Genomic DNA, 20,921 nt, shown 5'->3' with positions numbered 1-20,921 from the left:
TACATAGCCCTGTATGGCCTAGAACCTGCCCTATAGAGTACGCCGGCAGAGAACTCAGAGATGTGCCTACCTCTATGTGTGCTGCCAGCCCGGCTGCAAGGCAGCTCAGCAGTGGCTTGGGGACCACACACATCTCTGGTCCCCACAGAGCTAAGAGTCCCTTCCTGCACAGGAAAGGAGTGCATGAGCGGTGAGGCCAGTAAGGACCGGCAAGTCAGGGATGGCCTGCCTCAGGCCTCAGCGGGACCCCAGGGCACTGGGGAACTGACAGTTAAGCCCTCAGGTGTCCAGGCCAGACCAGGTCTCCCACCCCCTCACAGGACAGGAGGCCACTGTGAGTATGAAAAGCTGTTTAATCCCCTGACAACCTAAAGCCAGGGCCCTCGAGCGGGACCTCGCGGAGCACCTCCGACTACCCAAGAGGTGAAAGGACTGCTTGGACACCCAATATAAAATGGCTTGTCAAATCCAATGGCAGAAGCAGGTGGCTAGGCCCCAGCGCTCCTCTAACTATCCATTCTGGTTAGACAGGGTGCCTAGGGGATGTCCCCTGCCCCCATCCCCAGAGCTCTAGGAGGACCACCCAGCTGTCCCTGCTTGTCATCCTGCAGCAGACACCCTTTCCCATGCAAGTGTGGGTGGCCGTGGCTCCCGAGTTCTATCCCAGAGTGTGGGGACTGTGGCCTCTGCCTCGGTGACATGCAGCATGTGTGCTGGGCTCCCTGCAGGCAGATCTGTCATGGAGTCCAGAGCCTGGTTGGTGAGGTAGAGGACAGATGCCAGTCCAGAAGCCACTGCTGGGGCAGAGGGCAGTGTCCTGGAAGACTTGCATGTCTGAGCTGATGGACTTGCTGGGGACATGGACCCATCCACACGTGGCCAGCTCCCACCAGGCTGCACAGCGCAGGACCTGGAGCTGGAGCCATTTACTGGCTTAGAGCAGTGGCCCACGCTCTCAACTCCATCTTGGCATGGACTCTCCTGAAGGGGTTTGGGCCCCGCGGGCAGAGTGCCCACAGACAGGCCCCTCGAGGCTGCTCCCAACATAGGAACCTGCTTGTTGGGGTTGCTCTGGCCCCAGAGCCCAGCCCTGTGGAGGGAGGCGCGGCCGTAGGAGCATCTGCAGGGTGAGCATCGGCCGAGCACTGTGGGCAGCGGCCTTGCATGGAGTGGGCAGCAGATGAAGCTCACGGCCTGGTGCAAAGCAGAGCTGGGCGCGGGGTGCAGCTGGGAGAATCTACTTGAGGCCTCAGAGGCCTGAGCACCATGTTAGGGGGGACACAGAGCAGGTCTGTCACCCTGGTGGGTGGCAGCTGTCCCTGTCCCCTGCAGGTCCCAGGTGGTCAGCATCTGTGTGGCGTGGAAGGCGGCGAGGGCCCAGCTCTCACCCCTCTTCTTCCTAGGCCGAAGTCTCTGGCTTCACCACAGGGATAGGCTGAGCCTCATCCCCATTTGAGGGGCTGAGGGGACTGGCCACAGGGTTGTCAGGATCCTTGGCAGGGTCTGCGGCTCCGGCCTCCTCAGTGGACAGGGGGCTCTTGGCTAGCTCTTCACTTGGAGGCTGCTCGGAGAGGGAGGAACCCACAGCCTTCGGAGGCACAGGTCCCTGGGTTGCGGCCCACGGGGTCTGAGGTGCATCCTTCTGGAGAGAGGAGGGGGCTATGAGAGCAGGACCAGTTGGGACCAGTCAGAGCAGACCCCAACGGGGCAGAACCCACACAGGTGCAGGACACTTAGAGCAGGAGGCATTCAGCAACCACCCAGAGCCAGAAACGCCCAGCCCCCACCACCCAGCGCCACCCAGGGCTATGCAGCTTCATCCAGGCCCAACACCACTCAGCACCCAGGGCAGCAAGTGCTCTCCATCTCACGCCTCCCCAGTGCTCCTCTGAGCAATCCCACTCATCAGTGAAATCCTGTGGGGAGCAGTAACCCTCAAGTCCAAGCCGTCCGTGAGCACAGGCTGGCCCTGGGCAGATCCCTGCCTATCCCAGCAGCTGCCTCTGTGACACCAAGGAAGTCCCAGAGCACAGAGCCCCCTGGAAGACGTACCCAAGAAGCAAGGCTCATCTTGGGGAGCCACGTGGCACCCACTGTCTGTGGTGGGCACTCCCCATCCCCTCACAGCCCTTCAATGTACCCTCCATCCTCTTCAGCTGCTACAGGGCGGTGGGGGTGGGGGCTCAGCAATGCGGCAGGAGTGTTCAAAGCCTTAGGTCACACCAGAGAGTTCCCCACAGGGAACCAGAAAGCTCAAGCATGACCTTCCAGAAGCGAGGGACCCAGGCCAGGGGCTCAGTGGGAGCACAAGGAGGCTGGACTCAACTTGACCTGGTGGCCTTAGGGGGCTATCGCCGCACTCATAGCAAACTGGTATTCACCGCAAAACCGCTGCCCGTCCAGAAGGCACCCAGCTCCCGGCGCCACAGAGCCACGGTGCAGCTGGTCAGCAGTGTGCAAGGGACCAGGTAGAGTAGTGCAGGCTGGCCACGCTGCATGAGGACAAGAGCCACGAAGGTCACCAGGAGGCCCAGGCCATAGGCTGCAGGGACAGAGAGAGTGTCAGTCGAGCTGCACCTGGGGGGAGCAATGCCTGGTCAGGGTGCCACCACAGAGGGGTGCAAGGGCAGTCATTGGGGAGAGCACTAGCCACAAGCCGGGATCCCAGAACCGTGGTAGCTGAGGCAGAAGGACCTGAAACCTCATACCCAGGGCTGTGCAGGTCAGTGAGGACAGTGGGTGGCCCTGGATGCCTGTATAGGAAGCACTTGGGCCAGACACTCAACTACTCAAGCCCAGCCCCACTAGGTGACACTTAAAATCAGCTTAGGACAAGTAGAACTAGGGTCTTAGGGACCAGAAGGTGACAGACAAAAGACAGAGAAGAGTGGGACAGCAGTGTAACCACCTACCAATGGTACAGGCCACAAAGTAAATTCTGGAGGACTGCACCTGGATATCAAACCTGTGACAGTAGGCCACCAGCAGCCCTGTGGGGAGGATGCAGAGTCACCACACCAGTGGCATGGCTATGGGCGACCACACTGAGACAGGGTGGTAGGACCAGGCCCACACTTCAGCATGGCCCCTGGCTGTGCTAGTAACCAGTGTCCCACAGGGGTGTCAGGACCTGGAGGGGCCCTGCCAGGTGGATGGTGACAATGGGCATGCACATCACCTATGCAGCATGGGGGACCTGGCAGGTGTGGCCATACAATAGTCATGCACTACCCGGGAGGCCATCTTGCCACCAGACCCTGCCTGAAGTCCCTGAATGGGTGTCATCATGTCCCACAGCCCACCTGCTCACCCGCCCCGTGCGCTCAGCCCACACCTGGCACCAAGATGTCTCCAAAGCCCAGGAGGGAGAAGGGCCGGTCACACAGGGAGAGTGGCGAGGTGTTCAGCCTGGGCACCTTCAGCACCATGGGCAGCTGTGGGGAGAGCAGGGCTCAGCCTGGACGCCCTTGCCCACCCACCCTGCTGGGGCCACAGCCCACAGCCCCTGTGGCAGGGTGGCCTACCTTCTCATGGGTGGATGAGTTCGAGGGCCCGGTGGCCACCTCCACCATGATGCTGTTGCCACTCTGCACAAGAAAGGCTGTCAGCCAGGGAGCGGGAGGGGGACAGGCAGCTGGGAGGGCAGAGGGTACCTACCTTGGTCAGGAAGGGGGTGATGAAGACAAAGAAGATGTCGTAGATGAAGAGCACCAGCAGCAGCAGCGTGCAGGCCTGCGGGAGCCAGCACCTGAGTGACCCCGACACCCCCGACCCATGTGTGCCCAGCTCCTCAGACCTCCACCAGGGCTGTGGCTGCCCTGCCCACTGGCAGTCCTCACCTTGAAGGTAGGCAGGCGGATGGTCTTCAGCATGTACAGGCAGAAGGCAATGCCCAGGGTGTCTTGCAGGACCCATGCCCACCTGGGAGGAGAACGCTCGCTCAATGACTCTGAGCTCTATCCCTGCCTCATCCTACACCAAGCAGCCACCAGGGACCTGACACCAAGCCACACGCTCCACCCGCCCTGCCCACACAGGGCCTCAGACCCCAGAAGCAGGAGCACCACAGAGGCAGGCCAGCAGCATGGACCACAGCATGGCTTCAAGCAGATGTGGAGCGGGGCTCCATGTGGGGCACAAGCCGGCGTGATGGTTCCTGTCACATCTCAACATGCCCAGAACACACAACTGTGGAATTTAGGCGTTGGGCCTGCCCAGGGCCTTGCAGCCCAGTGTGAAGGGCAGAGGCAAGCTTCTGTGGGGGCACGACTCTCCTGTCTGACTGCACCGCGGGCAGCCATAGGACATGTGGGGACAGCAGGGAGCTTGGCTCTGCCCCGCTCCTCCCCCCAGCACGTCTATTAGCACGCCAAGCAGCACGGAAGCCAGGAGTGCTCAGGCTGTGCCAGCCAGTGTCCGTGACGACCAGGAGCCAGGTGGGGACAGGCAGGCTGTCCTCGGGGCCATGGCGCCAGGCCTCTGCCTTCAAGGGGGATGTGTATGCATAAGAGCCCCGTGGGAATTCAGTGCAGGAGAAAATGGAGCTTCTATCGCCACGGGGTGGACGGCAAGTGGCACCTGGGCATCAGGTGCTGCCTGAGCCCACGCCAAGATGTGAGTGACAAATAGTGGCTCTGGGCCAGCATGTCCCCTTGCCCTGCCCAGGAGCTAGGCGAAGGATGGACAGAACCCTTATCTAGATTCCTATCGGGGTGTGGGCTCTTGGCCAGGCCTAAATGAAACGGGACACGGGCAGGCGGCAGCCGTGGTGTGTAGCCCTAAAGATGGGAAGCCCAAGGCCTCACTGGGCAGCGGGGGCACCCGAGGACAGCAGTGAGAAGCCGACAGGGTGGATGTCAGAAGAGCCTGGGACAAAGCAACACTTACTGGTCCTCATTTCGGAAGATACCCCACACCACGGAGACAGTGACACAGAAGAGTGCCAGCAGCAGCATGCGGGCCTGTGGGCGCTTGTGGAAGTACGGCAGGTTGTTGTCGGGGACCCTGGAGGGGACCACCCGTCAGCGTCCCTCTTCCCTCACCTCAACACCACCCTGAGCCTCGATTGCATGCTGGCTTGTGCCTGCCGTCCCCTCTCAGCCCTGAGTAGGAGCCCTGACTATGTGGCATGTCCCTCTGGCTCTAGGATAGCAACCCTAAAGGCCTCCACCCTGTGGCTGCTGGCCTCACCTAGCCACAGGTGGCTCTGAAGCAGTGCCATCCAGGGGCAGGTAGAGCTTTGGAGGCCTATGATGTTGCCACTCCCTTCCCAGCCTACCATCCTTGGCCTCACTCTCTGGGACCCCCGTGTCATACCCTGTGGCTCAGTTAGACAGGAAGGGGTATACAGTGCACAGGCAACTAGAGCCCCAAAGCCTACCCAACCCATGACCAGCACTTAGTAAGCACCTCCTGGATCTCTGAATACGCCAGGAGGGTAGGAGACTGCAGGAGGAGGAAGGAGGGGGCCTGGTTAGGCCTGGGCCTCACCTGCACGTGCAGAAGGGCAGCTTCCGCACAAAGGGTGCCAGACAGCTGTAGAGACCGGTGGAGGAGGCCAGGCAGAAGATTCCAATGATCACGTAGACTGCGGGGCCAGGCAGGCAGGGCGCAGGAACAGTGAGGGGCAGGAAGGGTAAGAAATCAAGGAACCAGCTATGGCCCCTAGGTCCTTGGGCGGGGCCCTGGGTGGGTGGGCGGGGCCCGCGGGTGGGTGGCATACCCAGGCGGTCATAGAAGTAGTAGAGAAGCACAAGCATGAAGCAGCACATTACAACAAACACGCAGATCATGACTGGCGTCACGTCCACCGCCTCATCCTCCTGTTTCTCAGGACCATCGTCTCGCTTATGCTTCATGTACCTTCTTGGAAAACATCGGGGTCACCCAGGGCCATGGCTTCCACGGCTCGGCCCCTCCCATGGTGCCTGGAGTCAGCTGTACTCACTTCTTCACATCATGGCTGCCAGCCCAGTAGCCACCGATGGCGACGGTGCCCACGGCCATGACAAAGATGATGACCATGTTGTAGTCCATCACTGGCTCGCTCGGAGCATACAGTGCCACCATTACCTCACGGCCAAAGCGCTGTCCCCGAAAGGAGAGTGGGCTCAGAGGGTGGGCATCACTGTGCCCAAGCTTCACCCAGGACCTACCCAGAACCCTCACGATCCAACCTTGAGTCAACTGCTAGGACCTGCACCCAGAACCCAGATCCTAAGCCCTGTCCACCCAGTCCTGCCCTGCCGCCTACCCTGAAGATGTCTTGAAGGTCTCTGTGGCTCAGCAGGGCCACAGGGATGCTTATCTCCTCATACTGTGTCTTGTTGCCTCCTGGAGGGACCTGAAGTGGACAGGATAGTTTAGGGTCACCCAAGCCCCCTAGCTGGACAACTCCACTTTCAGGCACCACACCCTGGCATGCAGAAGGGCAGGAAGGCCAGGATTCAGGCTGGCTGGGCCAGGCACCAACCCTGGGGCTCCCCAGCACTGGCCCTGCACAGGGGCCACTCTACAGGGCTCTAGCCCCAGCAACTTATCAACCCCAGCTTGGGGCCATGACTGCATAGACTTGTGACTCCACCCGTCATTACAGCATCTCTCACCATGTGGGAGCCGGGGCTCCCCAATGCTTTCCCACCACTCCAGAGGTAAACGGAGGGAGACCCAAGCACCCTACCAGCTTCTCCTTGCTGACTATCAGCAGCCCGTGAGCCCCACTGCCCTGGGCCAGCCGCACTTTCTCATAGAAGGTACAGTTGCCCCGGGCCACCAGTGCGATTTGGTTGGTGAAGTCTTCTGCAGGGACGTCAAGGTAGGAACAGAGCTGGGTGGTGCTCAAGTCTCGAAGCTTCAGGAGAGACTACGGAGGGCACGGGGTCAGGGCCCCCAAGTCCCCAGAAAAGCCCTGGAGCAGCCCATGCTAACTGTCCCTATCAGTCCCCACACCAAGACAGCAGGCTGCTGTCCCTAGCTGCATTGGAGGCCTGAGGACTGCCAAGGATCCTGTGAAGTGACACGTGTGAGGGGACACAACATACCATGCTACAACAGGTGTACCCAGGACTCAAAGCCCTCCCTTCCCTGCACTGCATGTCTTTCAAATGCCTAGCAAGTGTCCTGGGCCTCAGTAAAGGTCGTAGTGGCATGAGCATCACTCAAGGCTAAAAAGGCATGCTGACCCACTGTGAGCATGCTGCCCCACTGTGAGCAATCAGAGTACACAGAAGCTCATGCACACCATTAAATGTGGATGGGAAGGGTGGAGAGGCTCACTCAGAGGACAGGCACCTCCCTGAGAATAGACAGGGGGACAGGCAGCCATGGGAAACTCAGAGTGGTGAGATGAACAGTCCTGCCCTAGGCTGTCACTCCTGAGGTTCCCTCTGACCTGGTCTATCTGTCACAGACCAGTAGTGGTGACAAGCCTTGTCTGATCAGGGTCCCCAACAGACCTGCCTCCCCAAAGCCCTCAGCTAGCTATTCCTCCTGCACATGAGAACTCAGGCCCAGAGGGACAGAGGGCCCACCCAAGGACTCCCAGGTGAGTGGCAGTGTGGCCTAGTGTGACACTCACCACTTTGCTGAGGTCATGTGGCAAGTGGGCCCACTGTGGGTTGTAGAGGATGCAGTAGTCCCTGCTCCGAGTCCTACTGGTTTGGGACACCACTCGAAGCACGCCGAACTCACAGGCCACCTGGAATGACAAGACAGCAGTAAGGACTTCAGGTGTCAGAGGCAACATGGATGCCTGGTCTTGGTGAGGATGCCGGACAAAGACAAAGGTGCCTTCCTGAGCAAGGCACGGTGACACAGGCCAGTCATCCCTGCACTCTGGAAGCTGAGGCAGAGGAATTGCTATGAGTTTGAGGCCAGCCTGGGCTGCAGAGACCTTGTCCCAAAGAAGGGGGAGCTCCCTCACTACTGTCCCTTGCACCACTCTTCTGACCAGGGCCCAGCATTTGGGACAGCCAATGCTGCCAGACCCATACCCAGAGGCGGCAGCAAGTCATAGCCCAGCTCTGGAGCGAGCCACAGGGCATGGCTAGTTCCCAGAGCCTGCTGTGGAGGACCAGCGCTTCACAGAGGTGTGCCGCAGCCCTTCACTGGCTGAGTCCTGTCAGCTTCCCTGGGCTCCTGAGGCCAGCATCTGTAAGACTGCGTTGGCCTCCCCCTGGGTGGCTTGCTACTGGGGCTTTACAGGGCCTGAAGGGAGCCAGAGCGGCTCTCTGAGCTACAGTGGAGACAGGGATCCTAGAGCAGAAGTGAGGATGGTTTGCAGGCCCTGCACCTCCAACTGTGGCCTTGAGCTGGGGACACCCCCAAAAACCACACATGGAGTTAAAGAGGGACACATGCAGCCGGTAAGAGCAACACATGGAGGGGGCTGGTGAGATGGCTCGGTGGCTAAGAGCACTGACTGCTCTTCTGAAGGTCCTGAGTTCAAATCCCAGCAAGCACATGGTGGCTCACAATCATTTGTAATGAGGTCTGACGCCCTCTTCTGGGGTGTCTAAAGACAGCTACAGTGTACTTACATATCACAATAAATAAATAAATAAAAAAGTTAGCCAGGATTTAAAAAAAAAAAAAAAGGGCTGGAGAGATGGCTCAGCGGTTAAGAGCACTGACTGTTCTTCCAAAGGTCCCGAGTTCAAATCCCAGCAACCACATGGTGGCTCACAACCATCTGCAATGAGATCTGATACCCTCTTCTGGTGTGTCTGAAGACAGCTACAGTGTACTCATATATAATAATAAATAAATCTTTAAAAAAAAAAAGAGCAGCACATGGGGTGGGGGTTAGAATGGGCTAGAGTCAGCTGTGTGGCTTCTACAGAAATATCCAGACTCTGCCGAGGCTCAGCTATCTGCCCAGGAGCCTAGTGCCATCTTGTAGCCCTGATGTGGCAAGAGCTGGGGCGAGGGAGGCAGATATGGAGGTGCAGGCTAGCTGTACCAGCTAGGACAGAGTGAGCTAGATCAATGCTAATGAGGGCTTCCCAGGCTCCAAAGGCAATCAGACAGCGGAGAAGCAGGGGACTAGGAAGGGGTGACTGAGAACCCCAGATCCACCCTCAATGCAGAGTAAGGAGGTAGGCATGGTGGCTTAATGCCTGCACTCAGGAAGAGACCAGCCTGGTCTACCTAAGGAGTTCCACCACAGGGCCTGAGTGGGCAGAGCTCAGCCCCACAGCAGCAGTACCCAGAATGAAGAAAGCAGAGAGGCATGTGTCCCTCCATGCTGCTGACCCAGCCTGTCCCTGCCGAGGGGAGTGCCACCACAGGCCTGAGCTTGGACCTGGACCTGGGCAGCGAGCTCTTTCTGGTATCCTCGGGAACCACTTAAAACTAATAGGTACTTACTGCCCAGCCTCTACAAAAAGGTTCTCAGTACAGGGTCTCAAGGTACCTGAGGGCCGGAGTTCATGGGGTAGGAGACTCCCACACATTGTCATCTGACATCCTTGCTCATTGTAGCATATGCATACAAATATACACATACTCAAACACAAAATGATTTTAAAATTGTACTTCCATTACATAATGCTAATCCTTGAGAGTCTTACAGAGTCCCACAGGTTTGTAAAACAGGCCATAAAGTGTCACAGCACAGCAGGTCCCTGATGCTGAAGGCCCACAAACTGGCTGCACAAGCCAGAGATCAGGCTGCAAGCTGGCCAAGTCGCTGTGTAGGCTGCGGGGTGAGGGACCCACACGCCAGGGGGACGTGTTGGTGTAACCCCTGCTGCAGCTGTAACCGACTGCTGACGTACGTCACAGCTCACAGGTGGTGTGGAGAGCCTGGGCAAAGGCTTTGGGCTGGGAAGGTGACAGTCCACAGCAGGAATGTAACTGCTATTGTTGGCAGGATCTCATGTAGCCCAGGCTGGCACCTGACTCTGTAGCTGAGGATGACCCTGAGCTGATCTTGTCACATCCACCTCCTGAGTGCTAGGATGACAGGTGTGTGCCTGGTTCTGTGATGGCAGCGATGAATCCAGGGCTTCAGCCATGCTAGGTAAACATTCTACCAACAAGTTAAAGCCCTGACAACTCCTCTCCGGTGCTGATGAATGATGGGATGTATGTGCCTGTCAAGATACCTTCTACACAGCTGTGTTTTCTACATCATGACGGCTGTCAGCCTGGCTAGTCACAGAGTAACCGAGCCAAGTGAGTCCTGAGGAGAGCTCACTATTGCTGTGGCACAGTGGCCCCATGGCTGCCACTCACCAGAGAAAACAACCATATCTACATCAGGCCAAGGCGCAGGGCATGGCCCAGAGGAGGGAAGACTGGCAGGGGCTGGAGGTAGCTAAGGCTCAGGACTCTACCATAACTCTCCTAAACTCAGTAAGGCCTGCCCAGCCAGTCAGGAGCCCTAGCGATGCACTTCCAGGACCTGTGTTCCTATAAGGACATCCCATAAGCTCACCGTTCTCCTGAGCCTGACCTGGGTGGAGTCATTTCTGTTATGTGGGTGACTTATCTGGGGCAAACAGATTTTGTTTACATCTCCCCAGAAGTCACTCCAAACCAGGGCCCTCAAAGCTTACTCCTCCTGTCTGCAAACTCCTCAGGGAGAGAGTGGGTGTCACCCGAGGACCCGCTGAACAAACAGGCAGGGAGCACAGGATCACTGGCCCAAGACATTGATGGACACTAACCTGCAGCTAGCAGATGTCAGGGTCCCCACCAGAATTTCTTGCACAGACCTGGCTTGCCAGCTTTTGGGGGTTGGGATTCCAACTTAGCCTGAAACACTGCAGGAGGCCCTGATCTCAACATGGCAGCATGAGGAAGGCCCAGGTCACCCCAGTCCTCACTGGAGATGCTTACCACACACAGTGCAAGCAGCTGGGGACCTCATTTTTAAGCGTCCCCTGCAGGGACCTAGTGCTGGCCCTACTCCTCTCCAGAGAGAGCTGAGCCCCTGACACCAACTGTCCCCAAGATATTATCCCTGTCTGCCTCTCCAGGCAGCTGGGTGTGCCCAGGAAGGCCCTGAGCTGAAGCCATCACCAGTTCAGGGGAGGGCAGGGGCAGAGGACAACTGAGACCACAGGGCTCAGATCAGTTGGTCTCAGAGCTACACGCCCACTCCAGCCTCTTCCCGAACCTCCTTCCACCCTGGGAAAAATCAGAACCCACCCCCAAGCACTTCAGGACACCCCCAAGCACCTCCATGTGGCCCTAGACACCCACCAGCCATGTGCCCCTCCCACAAAGTTCCTTCCATGAGGGATTTGGGGGCCACAGGGGGGCCAGAGTTCACATCTCAAACTCGCCTGCCTTTTGTGTTTATGAAGTTTTAGCAGCACACAAATAAGTTCAGTCCTGTGACCATGGTTCCTCTCCCCCCTCCCCCAGCAGTGGAGCAATGGTGACAGGGGCCTGCAGAGCAGAGAGCTCCCCTTGTCAGAGCACAGCAGCGCTGTGTGGACCCAGGATGGGCTCTCTGTGAAAAGTGGCTTTTGTGTAAAACGGAAACGGGTAGAACTGCCTCTCTTCACAGTGATCATTGACCACACAAAGGCGCATTCACGGTCACCCACCCCACCCCACCACACACACTCACACGGCAGCCTTTCTACTCCGTCACCAAGGGGACAGCACAATGACACTCTTAACAGGTCAGGCTCTTCCAAGAACCAGTTCTAAGGCACTGTGTCCTGATCACACCTGGAAGACCTGGAGACCAGAAGCCCCGACAGCATCCTCACGTAGACACAGCCCCCAGTACCACCTCAAAGGGGTAGGAAACCAGGCCAGCAGGAACAACTTGGGATCAAGTCTCTAAGTCAGGATCACAAAAAGCCCCGGGGTCCAGGACTGCCACCATGCCAGTTCTCACTCAGTTAGCTTTACTCTTGGGCACCAGGACCAGGCTGCAACCCAGCCAAGAATGGCACCCTGTCTGCTCCCCACCAGATATGAGAAGTAGGTGCATCTAAACCATGCAGGATAAAGTCCAGGCGACACCCATCACCCGCCCAGCAATTCCCCAGCACACAGACTCACTGTCCAGCCAGGCCCACCCTTTCCTCCCAAAGCCTCTAGCCCTGAGTAAGAACTGAAGTCTCGTCGTTCTGTGGAAACAGTTTCCCCAAGAGCAAGCACTCCCTTCTGCAGGAACACGACCCACATGCACACTGAAATCAGCTCATCCCAGGAAAACACCATCTCTTACACCTTGGGTCAGCACCTGATGCCCACGGCCCCTTTCCTTTCCCGTCCTCAGCAAACTCCTATTCATCCTTCAGAACCTGTCACTGTCACTGTCCCTGAAAGCCCTCCATCAGACTAGCAAAAAAAGAGACCCACAAAAAAAGACATGGACTGGCCCCAGGGCAGGTCCAGCCAGGAGAGATGGCATAGCCAGGGGAGTTCCTCCATCAAAAGAGAAAAGAAAAAAAAAAAGACAAGGAGAAACCAGAATAGCCTTGGTGGACGGCACCTGCACAAAGAGGGCAGTTTCCAGAGGACAGTGGCCTGCTAAATATGATGTAGAGCCCTGGCCCACTGGCCAGATGCAGCAAGCCCTGACACACTTTCAAAAGCTCATGCTCAGCCAAGAACAGGATGTGGGGATAAAAGCAGCCAAAGAGAGATGTTGGCCACATGGTGGAGAGCCCAGGAACCACATGTGTGAGGAATGCCTTAAAGCTTAGCCAATCAAGGAGGCACATGCCAGCCAGTTGTGGCAGCACCGGGGAGGCTGAGGCAGAGCTGCAAGCCCACCGCCAGCCTGGGCCATACAGGGAGACCCTGTCACAAAAGTCTGTAATCTCAAAAAGGAAAAGAAAAAGTATTTTTAAAAATGACCTGGGCTCTTGTTTCACAAGACAAGAGCGTACACAGTAGCAGGACGCACTGGCCACCCTTCAAACCGGCCCAAGACCCAAGGATGCAACACTCCAGGATCTGGGACTGAAGGCTGGAGCCACAAAGACAAAACAAGAAAGGACTCTACTAAGCCAGGAGTTGCGATGCGGCGCGTGAGATAACTAGGCCGGTGTTTTGCTTTGAGTTCCAGGTTAGCCAAGCCTCACCGGGTGCACAGGGACAGCCAGGGCAACATGGGAAGTCAGAGCCCAGCCTGGACTGCAGAGCGAGCTGGAGGCCAGCCTGAGCTGCGGAGCAAGTTGGAGGGCAGCCTGGACTGCAGAGTGAGTGTGAAGCCAACATGGGTTACATAGTGAGTTCAAGGCTAGCCTGGACTACGCCGAGTTCGAGACCAGCATGCCACCTCTCTCAGAAAGCAAAGCACACCAGAAGCCAGCCTCCTGCCAGGGCGCACCCCGCGCACACCTGAGGCGTCCCAGCAGAAGCTCGTCCCCAGCGTTCTGCACCGACCCTGAGGTGGGGACCCCCTTCCGCCCAAGGTCACAGAACAGAAGCCGGGGTGCCGGGCTGCATGCACCTCGGGGGCCGCGCTGGACGCCCCGGGGATGGAGCGCGGGAACTCGCCCCATTCTGCAAAAGGGGAAACTGAGGCTGGCAGGAACAGCGGCGGCGGCGGTTGGGGCCCCGGGGCGCAGGGCGGGCTAAGCCCCGCCAGAAGTCTGCGGTGGCAATGAGCGAGTGGACCGCAAGGTCAAGGGCACGGTCAGGAGTTGGGGGGCCGGGCCGATCGGCCGTGGCGCTCACCTGGGCCGCGAGTAGCAGCAAAGCTGCGGCCAGCCGCGCCGCGGCCATGTCCGCCGGTCCCCCCGCAGCTCTAGGCGGAAGGTTTCCTGGCAACGCCTTCGGGACGCCGCAACGTGCTTGCGCCGAGGCTGCGCGTGCGCAAAGGCCTCCGCGTTAGAAAAGGGCGGGGCGGCGCCTGCGCAGAGCGACGTGAGGCGACAAGATGGCGGTGAGCATGTCTAGATCGTGGAAAGCAGGGCCGCGGGATCGAGGGTCTGTGGAAGCGAGAGCAGAAAGACTGAAAGGAGAGTGACGGACGCCCTAGAGTAGGGAGACAGGGTGCTGAAGGATGGGAGCCACGTGGGACTGCAGACGGAAGCCATGGGTACAGACCAGGTGACATGAAAAACAGACGACCGACATGAGGATGCAGACGCGGAACGTGGGGGTTGCAGACCAGGCAGACAGGGGTGCGTACAGGAAACAGTGCAGATGGGGTATCCAGGGATGCAGATGAGGACGTGGGCATGCAGACAGAAATGCAGACTCGGGCATAGCATTCAATTAGGCAGACACTGGAGGTGAGGATGCACCCAGGGTTCTGGGAGCCTGAGTTGGAAAGGAGTCCCTGGGTGCCATGCCCAGGCTACAGGGATATGGGGAGGCTGGACCTCTCTCCTCAGCGCCCCACCTCCCAGCAGGACAAAGAGAAAAAGAAGAAAGAAAGCATCTTGGACCTCTCCAAGTACATCGATAAGACCATTCGGGTGAAGTTCCAGGGTGGCCGGGAAGGTGAGTGCCTACCGCAGGGCTCCCTGACACAGAGCTTGGCTGAGGTCACAGCAAGCAAGGGAAGCCACCTAGTACAGGCGTTCCAATAATGGCTTGGGCTATTGTGTACCATTGAAAGGTATGCCCCTATTGTGGGTGGGGAAACAGAGCCCCAGGAAAGGAGTCAAGTGAGATTAGCACCCAGACCAGTATGGATGGATCCTGAAGGAAGGGGCCAGGACCCACGAGGAGGTGGAAGGAGGTGATAGGAAGCCCTGTTCTTAAGCACCTGGACACAGCAGGAACCTGGAAGGTTTCCCAATGAAAGGATTGAAAGTTCCAGGCCAGTTTAAGTTATGTAGCAAGATCTGTCTCCAAGAATCAACCATGGGTGGGGCTGTATGTCTGTGGGTAGATTGCTGGTTTAGCATGCATAAAGCCCTGAGTTCTATTCCCAACCCCGTGTAAACCTGGCGTGGTTGTATAAGCCTGGCATTCCAACACTAGGGGTAAGACAGGAGGATCAGGCTGCCTAGTGAGTCTGAGACCAGCTTGGGCACATGAGACCCTGGGGGGGGGGGGGGAGACTGTTTCAGATTGCATGGATGGGTGACAATAAAGTTTTATGGACACTATATAGCACCTTCCATACTGGAAAGAAGAGGGTTGGAGTCACAGTGACTAGGCCACCACACTTACTTACTCATGAGTTCTGTGGTGGCAACTGTTCCTGAGCTGCCATACCAGGTTCTATATGTGTTACGGGGTGGACTGACATTCTTCTCCATGTCTCGCCCGTGTTCCTCAAGCCAGCGGTATCCTGAAGGGCTTTGACCCACTGCTCAACCTGGTGCTGGATGGGACCATGGAGTACATGAGAGGTGAGCCGGCCGAGGTTGTTGTAGGACGGTGCTGGGGACCTGTGGGGTCAGATTACAGCAGGTGGTGACTTAGGGTGCAGTGTTGGAACACCAGAGGACTGGTGTGCTTGCCGGGAGGGCCTCAGGCTTGAGACTTCCAGCTCACTCTCCTCAGGTAGCTGGCTTTATCCTCAGCCCTCAGGACAGCAGGAATGGTGGCCGCTGTCCTCGGCCAGGAATGTCTACCTGCATCAGAGACTCCAAGGCTCACTGGATCTCAGCTCTGTATAAGCAGGTCCACCCTGTAGTGCCCTGAGCAGACCCCTGCCCCCCACACCAGGTTTCCTGTCTCCAGCCCTCGTGACAGTTATGTCTGACTGCTTACCAGCTCCTCCTGTTGCCCACCCTCTCCAGTGCATCTGCTGCTCAGTAGATGCCCTTGGTGTTTACGGGGTCAGCATGGGCTCTAGCGTTCTTGAAGTTGGAGATGTCTGGCTCCTCCCTCAGCCACCTTCGTGGTTCTGTGGTTTAGACTCTGCTGGTCAGGTGTTTTGAGAGCATCTGGATCTGTCAGTCCCCAGAAGCTGTGAGTGAGAACTCTCAGGCCCCTGAGGTCCCGGCTGTGGCATGCCTATGGATAGATATGCACCTCAGTCCTCTTGCCTCTCATCCTACCAGACCCTGATGACCAGTACAAGCTGACGGAGGACACTCGGCAGCTGGGGCTTGTCGTATGTCGTGGCACCTCGGTGGTGCTCATCTGCCCACAGGACGGCATGGAGGCCATCCCCAACCCCTTCGTGCAGCAGCAGGACACTTAGCAGCAAAGGAGAGCGGTCCAGCCCCAGGGATCTTCCTTCTATGGGGTGAACTTCTGTGTGATGTTTTGGTCTTTTGTTCTTGTTTTGTTTTGTTTTGTTTTTTAATAAAATTGCCCATGTGAGCATCTCCCTCCCTTCCTGCTCTGTAACTTTGATCTTTGGAGAAGCCAGAGCCATGGAGACACCTTGATCAGACACCGTGGTCCAGGGCAGAGCACAGCACAGCCAGGGACTAGCACAGGGATGGGAGAAACCTGGACGCCTGGTCCCGCAGCCCAGCCGGCTTCACCTGGTGGGCTGTGGCAAGAAGACCACACCTAGAAACACCAGAACCTGGTCTTCCTCCATATGGCATCCCCTTAGCACTGGCCCCTGCCTGTTCTCTCTGCCCAGGGGAACCAGGAGGGCCTGAGAAAAGGATTGGCTAGCAGGGAGCCTGGGCCCTGAGGTTCCTCAGGCTGGGGTGCCTCCCTAAAGCGTCTGCCACAAGAGAAGCAGCCCAGGCAGGGGCTGGGGCGGGGCCAGGGCGGGACTCTGTGCTCCTGTGGAACAGCTGGGAATTAGGAAAAGACCTGTGTCCCTTGTAGTCTGGCCGTGCAACCTCTGGCACATGGAGCACGGGACCCCACGGCCACAACCCTCTGACAATCAGCCCATTTTTAAGTTGGGGAACCTAGCAGGGAGCATGATTCCCTGAAGTTGTGACCCAAGGCCAGAGTCAGGCTCCCTGCTCCTCAGTAGAGGCAAGATGTGCAGCTAGCCAGCTCTGCCTAGCACTCCCAGAAGCCAAGCCTCCCCTCAGCTCCCCTAAGTTAGCAAGGCTTGCCCATGACCCTTCTCAAAACGGCCACCTTCCCTGCAGGTAACAAACTGTGGGAGATAAAGCCTGTGCCCCCACTTCCTCACGCTGTATAACTTAGGGGAAGTGTCCCACCCTTGCTAAACTACAGTCTTGGAGTGTGGACACCCCAGCCCTGCCACAGAGCAGTGATGTCACAGGCCCTGAAGGCTCAGAGCTCAGACACTGGCATGAAATCGCTTCACCCGGGAGTGACCGACCCAGTTCCTAGAAGCTAACAGCTGCCTGCCAGTCATGGGGGATGATCTGCACACAGTAGGGTGTCCCCTGCTAGGTTCCAAACCTTTGTAGTTCCTTGTAGACCTCATGCTTGAGTAGGCTGTGCATACACCAGGTCATGACGGACTGGGACTTGTTGCTTGAAGACAGAAAAGTACAGGTCCTTTCTCCGTGGGGCCAGCAAATGTCTGTTGGCCCTGCACTTGGGAGGCCGAAGCAGAAGGGTGGCAAATTCCAGGGCAGCCTGGGCTACAGAGCAAGACCTCACTCAGCCATATATAAAACAGGCCAGTGAGGGGGCTCCGTGGGTAAGGTGTTTGCTTCCACGCCTGATGACCTCAGTTGGGTCTCTGTAGAACCTACAGAGGAGAAAACTTTTGCAAAAGGCATACTCTAAGATACAAACACAGAAAGAAAGAAAATGAAAACCACAGTGAGGCTGTCCAGGAACATGACAATGAAGATCTTCATGCTACTGTGTGGATGTTTGTTACACACCATAACATCGCAGAAACTTGCTGACACAGCCCAGGATCACATTGCAGAGTGAAGTACACAATGTGTATGGAAGAATCTCATTGTGGTGAGCATTTTTGTTTGTTTTTCAAGACAGGGCTTTTCTGTGTAGTCCCTGGCTGTCCGAGAATTAGGTCTGTAGATAAGGCTGGCCTTGGTTTTGCAGAGATCCGCCTGCCTCTGCTTCCTGAGTGCTGGGATTAAAGACCCACCCAAAAATTATTTTAAGCTTGAAGTATCACGGGTTCGTGACTGTAAGTTTTGTAGACAATGATTTTCTGCCAAAAAGCCAAAAGGTTGGAGGTGTCAGAGTGACACCTTGTGTCACCTTGGGATGGGAAAAAGTGGTCTAAGGCTGGGGAGCCAGATACAGCTCAGTGTTTTAATATTTTAAAAAGGAGACATTTAATATTTAATGTTTTTCCTTAATATTACATTGAAATTTTAATATTTTACTAGGAGTTGGAGGGAGAAAGGCAGACAAGGAAGGGGAGACTGTGGAGACTTAGATGAAGGCAGAGGGGGCGGAGCAGTGGGGAGGATCCAGGGCAGTGACAGGGCAACACACAGGACCTGCCTCCATCCCACTCCAATTGTTGACTGGAGGCCTGCGCCCCCCCCCGCCCCCCAACTCCCTCCCAGCTCTCACTCCTCCAGCTTCCCAGCCACCAGCTCAGGCCTCCAGACTGCATCAGGGGTCTCCTGCTATCAGCCCAGGGGCCCGGCCTGCTGCACGTGCCTGTCACCATGGCCTTTGGCTTGCAAAGAGGCCGTCGCACAGGTCTTGTGCAGGGACTTGTGCAGGGAGGCCCTACTCTGGGAGACCCTGACCTGAGACACTGCAGACTGGGACCAACAGCCAGGCCATAGCCTGACCGCAAATCGGCAGGACACCCCTGAGCCACCACTGTCACAGCAGGTTCCAGAAGTTCGGGAAGTGGGCCGAATCCTGTGGGTACTTATGGTCAGCGGCTCTGCCTCTCCTCGCCCCACCCACCTTGTCTGGCTCACCCAGCCTTCCACCAAACCTTTGCATAGTCCCCATTCTGCATTTTGATAATGCAGTTGAGGCCCAGAGATGGTAAGACACTCCCACCTACTGTTTTACGTCTTTTACGTCCTCTACCTAACACAGGCTGCTCACAGTACCTCTCCACTGCGGCATCGAACCCTTTTCTAACTACATAGGACTTGGGGAAACAGATTAGGCGACATAGGATGCTGATGGAGCACATGGGGATGCAGGTGCCACAAGGAGGATCCAAATCTATAGGGCTATCTGTGTCTGTTGCTTGAAGACAGTGCTTGCCAGCATGTATCAGGCTGCACTGGGGCCTGGAAGGCAGGAGGATTACAAGTTTAAATTTAAGGTCATCTTTGACTACAAGGGAATGGGGAATCGGGGGGGGGGGGAGGGTAGCAAGTAAGGACAGAGTCTAGACAGGACAATGGAAAAGGGACATCTCTCTCACACTACAGGTGCATCCCAGACAGACAAAGGGAGCCCTTGCTCCAGCCCTGGTGCAGTCCCGGAAGGACCCAGATGGCTCTTCGTAGAACAGGACCTTCTGCCATCTAAATCCTAACCCACCTGCAACAGAGACATGTTGCTCTCTGCTCAGCAAACTGGACACCTGAGGCCTGACCCAGGCTGGCCATGATAATTGGGTTCCTCCGGGAAGAATCCAGGCACTGTTGGCTTCTGGGAAACATATCTCTCTCCAAAGGAGCAAGTTGGGATGCACCAGGGAATCCAGCCCCACTTCACAGCATGAAGCTCTGGGATCCCTCAGCAGCTCTTCCAAAGGGGCCCAGTTACCTCCACACTCCCAGTGGGCTCTGCAGCTGTCCCTATGTGGGAGGGGCCGGGGGATCTAGGTCTCTCACACAGTAAAAGACTCTAATGAGTGAGCTTTAACCCTCTCAGCAAGCTGTGGCCCTCTCCCCACAGCTCACTCCCAGTATCCAGCAGGGCTCACCCTGAGCAGCAGAGACCACAGTCCCTGTAGCCACCAACATCCTCATGTTGGGCAGCAATGTGATTGGGAGAGGAGGGAGACAGACAGCTAAGGCAGGAGATGGAAGTCAAGAGGGCCAGACTGGGTAGTGCATGCCTGTGAGCCCAACTATGGGGGCTACTGAGCCAGGAGGATCACCAATTCAAGGGCAGGCTGGGCTGTATATTCAGACCCAGTATCAAAAACAAAAACTAGTTGGCTGGATGGTTAAAGGCATTTGCTGATAACCTGACTTTCATCCCCAGGACCCACATGGTGCTGGAGAGGACTGACTTCCACAAGTTGTCCTGTGTCCTGGACATGAACTCAGTAGTAGAAACCAGATCCACAACCACTTGGGGATCCACCCACACTCCCCCTTCCACCTAGTGCCTCTCTGGCTCCTGCTGTCAAAAATAGGTTTGTGATTCAGCCATATTCATGGGTCACCTGACACCACTCATCCCCTAACTCGATCCTTCAAAGAGATGCACAGTCTACACCTACAGAAGAGTAAACCCAAGCTAGAAAACCCCAGCGAGCAGGCAGAGGGCGAGGTCAGTATGGAGCCCAACCTACCCCTAGAGCTGGGGGCGTGGTCAGAGGTGGAGCCTCGCCTGAAATCCCCAGAGTGGGGGCTGGGGGTGTGGTCAGGGTTAGTGCCACCGACGAGATTTACCCAGTCAAGGGCTGGGGGCGGAGCTCCGGGGTGAGCATTGCCTGCCACCTTGGGTTCACAAACCACAAAAACCAAGTAGCTCCACAAAGTTCCCAGGAACTCACGCCCCCAGGTCTTTCAGAAACCAAAGGCAAAAAGAACATTTTTCCAACCAGTTTGTGCCCTTGTGACCTGGGCATAGCCTTCCACGCTAGCAACTGAACTCAGCCAAGTATGGAGGAGATGCACCTGCCGTTGTCCTGGCTCTTCTGATCACAGGAGTCTACATCGAGGTCTGAGGCCAGCCTGCAGGACATAGTAACACCGTCTCAGAAAAACCTTTATCCACAGGTAGCCAGGCCTGGTGGACCACACTGGCATCCCATTGAAGAACACTGATGCAGGAGGATGACAAGCTGCAGGCTAATTAGTGCTACATAGCTAAATCCTGTTCAGAAGTGGGCAGTGGTGAGTCTGTCCCAACCATGAGTGAAGGCACTTGGTACCCAGCCTGAGGCCTGAGTTCTGCGCTGGGACGCTCACAAGTTGACCGACGTTCACAAGTTGACCTCTGACCTCTGGGAGTGC

At 56.9% G+C, this 20,921-nt stretch overlaps 2 protein-coding genes across 25 annotated transcripts; one reads left to right on the top strand and one right to left on the bottom strand.

Annotated features, from left to right (window-relative positions):
- Window positions 1-333: 333 nt before the first annotated feature.
- On the bottom strand, window positions 334-13,800 carry Sppl2b (signal peptide peptidase like 2B). Of its 21 annotated transcripts, none has more exons than XR_380447.4 (15): window positions 13,654-13,789; window positions 7,577-7,696; window positions 6,680-6,862; window positions 6,254-6,343; window positions 5,948-6,087; window positions 5,723-5,865; window positions 5,491-5,587; window positions 4,888-4,970; window positions 3,840-3,921; window positions 3,658-3,732; window positions 3,525-3,587; window positions 3,335-3,434; window positions 2,913-2,990; window positions 2,327-2,542; window positions 334-1,642 (listed from the first exon to the last, which is right to left on the bottom strand). XR_380447.4 is itself a non-coding variant. In XM_030245311.1 (15 exons), exons 1-14 carry the CDS (start codon window positions 13,699-13,701, stop codon window positions 2,361-2,363), a joined length of 1,515 nt encoding a protein of 504 aa, XP_030101171.1. In that variant the 5' UTR covers window positions 13,702-13,800; the 3' UTR covers window positions 334-1,642; window positions 2,327-2,360. The 21 variants fall into 21 exon arrangements, 18 of the variants coding, with proteins under 18 accessions (XP_030101171.1, XP_030101172.1, XP_006514273.1 ...); XR_003948810.1 differs by having other exon boundaries at window positions 334-1,639; window positions 2,382-2,542; XR_003948809.1 differs by having other exon boundaries at window positions 2,053-2,542; window positions 4,888-5,004; window positions 13,654-13,787.
- Window positions 13,801-13,832: 32 nt separating this feature from the next.
- Window positions 13,833-16,217, top strand: Lsm7 (LSM7 homolog, U6 small nuclear RNA and mRNA degradation associated). 4 transcript variants are annotated; one of them, NM_025349.2, is made up of 4 exons: window positions 13,833-13,861; window positions 14,334-14,424; window positions 15,213-15,284; window positions 15,942-16,217. In NM_025349.2, exons 1-4 carry the CDS (start codon window positions 13,856-13,858, stop codon window positions 16,082-16,084), a joined length of 312 nt encoding a protein of 103 aa, NP_079625.1. In that variant the 5' UTR covers window positions 13,833-13,855; the 3' UTR covers window positions 16,085-16,217. The 4 variants fall into 4 exon arrangements, with proteins under 4 accessions (NP_079625.1, NP_001346077.1, NP_001346079.1 ...); NM_001359148.1 differs by having other exon boundaries at window positions 14,331-14,424; NM_001359150.1 differs by lacking the exon at window positions 13,833-13,861 and adding an exon at window positions 13,886-14,017.
- Window positions 16,218-20,921: the final 4,704 nt, after the last annotated feature.

The sequence above is a fragment of the Mus musculus genome, chromosome 10 (genome assembly GCF_000001635.26).
Source record: "Mus musculus strain C57BL/6J chromosome 10, GRCm38.p6 C57BL/6J".
Taxonomy (NCBI): domain Eukaryota; kingdom Metazoa; phylum Chordata; class Mammalia; order Rodentia; family Muridae; genus Mus; species Mus musculus.
This window is presented reverse-complemented; position numbering and strand designations above follow the sequence as displayed.